The 5,005-nt window shown below is 35.8% G+C and overlaps 1 protein-coding gene across 1 annotated transcript in view; it reads left to right on the top strand.

Annotated features, from left to right (window-relative positions):
* Positions 1-5,005, top strand: part of LOC106458882 (transcription factor SOX-5-like) — a 125,315-nt gene that overhangs the window by 77,760 nt on the left and 42,550 nt on the right. Inside the window, exon 3 of the mRNA XM_013918442.2 lies at positions 977-1,169. Coding sequence (XP_013773896.2) covers positions 977-1,169 — 193 coding nt within the window. The remainder of the gene's footprint in view (positions 1-976; positions 1,170-5,005) is intronic.

Here is a 5,005-nt window from a genome sequence, read left to right as displayed (position 1 = left end):
TGGATAGGCTAGAAAAAAGCAGTAAGCACAACAGTGAAAACGCTTCTTAAACTATTCATACATTTATTAGATATATTTGAGTAAAATATAGCTAAATAAATTATGTAAAGAATTGTAAATAAGACACGCACAGTATTCCTGCTCTGTCTACCCTAGACATTGTAAATAAGACACGCACAGTATTATTGCTCTGTCTACCCTAGACATTGTAAATAAGACACGCACAGTATTATTGCTCTGTCTATCCTAGGCCCGGCATGGCCAGGTGGTTAGGTCGCTCGACTCGCAATCTGAGGGTCGCGGGTTCGAATCCTCGTCACACCAAACATGCTCGCCCTTTCAGCCGTGGGGGCGTTATAATGTGACTGTCAATCCCACTATTCGTTGGTAAAAGATTAGCTCAAGAGTTGGCGGTGGGTGGTGATGACTAGCTGCCTTCCTTCTAGTCTTACACTGCTAAATTAGGGACTGCTAGCGCATATAGCCTTCGTGTAGCTTTGCGCGAAATTCAAAAACAAACAAACAAAACTGTTTACCTTATACACAACAAGCTCTAAAACAAGATGTTACTGCATAGTGGCCCAAAATGATCAAAAACGTAGGTTCATTACAAAAATTCTAAAATGTTCAACTACGTTCCCCAAATAAGTAATAAAAATAATGAAATAAATAGTCATATCTAAATTCCTCCTAATGACATACTGTTTGGCTGTTTCGCGCAATGTAATTTTTTGTTATCAATTTTCGTCGCCATACCAGTTTAACAGATATGATAATGTATTTGATAGTCATTAGAATTTACAAGGAATAAAAAAAACGTTTTTTGAGTTGTAAACGTAGTTTTGTCGTTTCTTCAAAACTAAATTGTATAATTAAAGAAAAGAAAAAAACTTACAAATTTATGTTTAGCGTTATCTTCAAACTGAACGTCTCTAGAAATGTGCACTACTTATAAGTACTTATAATGATTTAATAGATCGGACTCCATTCCTCAAACCTCTGTGGTGAAAGGCCAAGACCGCTTTCTAACTCAACCTGGCAGAGAAGTCATTCAAACAACTTTAGCTGATGAATCTTTGAATGAAAAAGAACGCCGTCTGAACGATATGATAAACCAGCTTCAAGAACTCAGAGAGCAGCTCTTAAGCCAACAGAAGTTAATTAACCAGGTAAATATTTTTATTGGGTGGGCTCTCCTTTAATTATTAGCGTCTGTAGCTGAAAACGAAGAAAACAGGGTTCCTACATTAATTTTATTTTTGAACCAAAAGAAACTAATTTCAAGAAAGAATTACGCGATTGTTTCGATACGAGTAAATTACTCATGCTACGTTATCATAGTCTATCACGCTCCCGTTTTTAAGGCTTTATTTCTTATTAATTTCTATATTTTTATGGCCCTAAAATTCTTTCGTCGATGTATGAAAAAGCTTTAAAGCTCAACTTTGTAATTTTCAGAATAAAAAAGCTAAAAAGACTAATTCAAAAATAGGTATTTCATTTGCGGTTAAGACGTTGTCATCCATTTAAATCATATTAGACTTGACTTAGAATTCGCTAGCTTAGACACCGTAAACGATACAAATTCTATCTTTTCGTGGATATATCATATGTGTTGTTTAGGAAGTTTGTCAGTTAAGCTACACGAAAACTTAGATTTAATAATAATAATAATTTAATAATAATGGAGATATCATATGTGTTGTTTAGGAAGTTTGTCATTTAAGCTACACGAAAACTTAGATTTCATAATATTATTATTTTAATAATGATGTTTGTTAATAAGGTTTGTCGAAATACATTATTTAACGTGTTACTATACTTATCGAACGATGACTCGGAATACTAAACAAACCTGTTGAGAATAAGGATGTACTAAAATTATAAAGCTTCAATACATATTCAGTAGTAAAGGGTATAAATAGTTTATAGTGATAATTAAAACTCAGGGAAATAAGTCATGTATATTTAATATATGAGTTAAAAGTTTTCCTACAGTCCTACACTATTGTGACCATTGTTTGGCCAAAGGAATTAGAAGTGTGAAAAGCGACAATAATAAATGAATCAAAGGCTAAAGATCGGGAATGACTTAATGGGTGTCGTGATGAATTGCAGATCGAAATATCCAAGGTTCGAGCTGCGATGTGCCACTGAGCAGTTTCTCCCCCTATTCGTTTAAGAGCAACCACATAGGCAGTGGGTTCTGTTGACTGGTTGCTTTCTTTCTTGTCAGGAGCACTAAATTAGATGTGGCTATGTCTGAGTCCTAGAGAGATTTGACCTAGCTGTTTAAATTAAGGATGGCTATGTCTGAGTCCTAGAGAGATTTGACCTACTGTTTACTTCACGTGTCACAAAGGTATCACTCAAATTGAGAATACCAATAAAAATCAAGTAGCCTCCCAGTGGCTCAGCGGTAAGTCTGTGAATTTATAACGCAAAAAATCGTGTCTCGATACCCGTGGTAGGCACAGCACAGATAGCCCATTGTGTAGTTTTGCGCTTAGGAACAAACAAAATAAGTCAAGTATTATATTCTTTGTATTATACCTACAGGCCATAGCGTGCCTCGTATTTCCAGAATATATATTTATACATATAATTAATATACTAATTTAAAAAAAAAACACTTTATAGACCTTAGTATCTTTTGATCAACTTATACTACAGAATCATTTTAGAACTTTCTAAGTCAAGCATGTGAATTCTGTTGGAGAACCTATTGGTTTAAATGGTGTTTTTTTGTTTTCAGAATTCATAGATAGTATAGATGTTAATATGAAAAGCCAGTTTGTAAAACGCTGAATGAAAGACAAATCACATTGTCACGTTCCATTTCTAGACTGATTGAAAGTTCTAGCTTCATTTTACTCAGAACAACTTTCAGGCCTTTCATGGTTTGGAATTAGAAATTGTAACGGTATTGAGATATTTATTAATTTATATGCATTAAAGCAAAAACAAAACATATAATCAGCACACACTATGACTAACCCTCACAACAATTAGTATCCACTCAATGACTAACCCTCACAATAATTAGCACTCACACAATGAGTAACCGTCACAATAGTTAGTATCCACACAGTGAGTAACCCTCATAATAATAAATATCCACACAATGAATAACCCTCACAATAATTAGTATCCACACAATAAGTAACCCTCACAATAATTATTATCCACACGGTGAGTAACCTTCATAATAATAAATATCCACACAATGACTAACCCTCACAAAAAGTAACACCCACACAATGAGTAACCCTCACAGTAATTTGTATCTACACAGTGAGTAACCTTCATAATAATAAATATCCACACAATTAATAACCCTCACACTAATTAGTATCCACACAGTGAGTAACCCTCATAATAATAAATATCCACACAATGAATAACCCTCAGAATAATTAGCATCCACACAATGAGTATTCAGTAATTGTATTTATTTCTTTTTTGACAATAATTTCATCAGTCAACGATAAAATTTATGTATGACATTCCGTGGATTATGGTAATGATTCCAGTCTAATTGTTTTGCTGTTAACATGATTTGTGTTACTTAGCATTCTTGTATACCAATGAGCTGATTTTATATAAAACGTTTTTAAATTGAAAAACACTTCTAAGCAATACACTAAAGGAAGAGATGAGGAAACACCAACTGAGCCGACATGATGGATACGTTACAGCTAGAGTCAGAGCTTTGGACACGTTACAGCTAGAGTGAGAGCTTTGGACACGTTACAGCTAGAGTCAGAACTTTGGACATGTTACAGCTAGAGTCAGAGCTTTGGACACGTTACAGCTAGAGTCAGAGCTTTGGACACGTTACAGCTAGAGTCAGAACTTTGGACACGTTACAGCTAGAGTCAGAACTTTGGACATGTTACAGCTAGAGTCAGAGCTTTGGACACGTTACAGCTAGAGTCAGAGCTTTGGACACGTAACAGCTAGAGTCAAAGCTTTTTTGTAACAAATAACATACTCATTATCAAAATGGGATACAAATACACTTAGCGCTGTGAAACTGTAAAATGCATGTTATATTAAACATCTACATATGTAATTTGGACATCAGGAACGACTTATTAAAACAGCAAACAATTTTATCAGACACCTGTAGATAGATGTGTAATTCAGCATTTCACTTATAACAACAAAATCTTACCAAAACATATACAATAACAAAATATAACATCAAATCATTATAATCAGCCTCTGTAACCTTATATCAGTTCATATTAAACATTCAGTACTTGGTTGGTCCTCCTCGTACTGTAATAACCCCCGCAAGGCGACGTAGCATGTTATCGAGGAAGTTATGGATGTAATCCACCGTAATTTCATCCCAATTTGTCACTAGAAGGTACTGAAACTCAGTTACAGTAGCTGGTTCAAGGTCGTGGTTAGCAACTTTCCGGCTCAGTTCTGCCCAACAGTTCTCAATGGGTTACGATCTGGAGACTTTGCTGGCCATGACAATATTGTAACATCCTCCTGGTCGAGATAATCATGTACAATACGTGCATTGTGTAAAGTAACATTGTCATCCTGGAACACAAAGTTATTGCCAAACCTTGCTCTAGCATATGGCAGAAATATCGTCTCCGTGTGAAGCCTGTAGGAGGCACCATTGGTGTTTCTCTGGAGGATATGAAGAGCAGTTTTCTCACCATGGTGAATAGCTGCCCAAACGTGTACTGCACCACCTCCTGTGGGAAAGACAGTCTTCCTCATCTCTTCTCCAGGCAAACGACGAACACGAATCCTACCATTAGCTTTAACAAGCCGGAAACAGGATTCATCTGAAAATATGACATGTCGCCAGTGTCCTAACTGTAAGTTGACATGCTGTTTGTCTTGCCCAAGTAACACGGTGACGGTGGTGAATTCTGGTTAATATCGGTTGTAGATAACCCTCTTGCAAGATATCCTTGTTTGGTCAGTCTCCCATTCACTGTTCTTCTAAATAACCTGGAATGAATGCGTTCATGCC

The sequence above is a fragment of the Limulus polyphemus genome, unplaced genomic scaffold (genome assembly GCF_000517525.1).
Source record: "Limulus polyphemus unplaced genomic scaffold, Limulus_polyphemus-2.1.2 Scaffold527, whole genome shotgun sequence".
NCBI lineage: Eukaryota > Metazoa > Arthropoda > Merostomata > Xiphosura > Limulidae > Limulus > Limulus polyphemus.
Note: the sequence above shows the minus strand (reverse complement) of the source record. Positions and strands in the feature narration are given on the sequence as shown.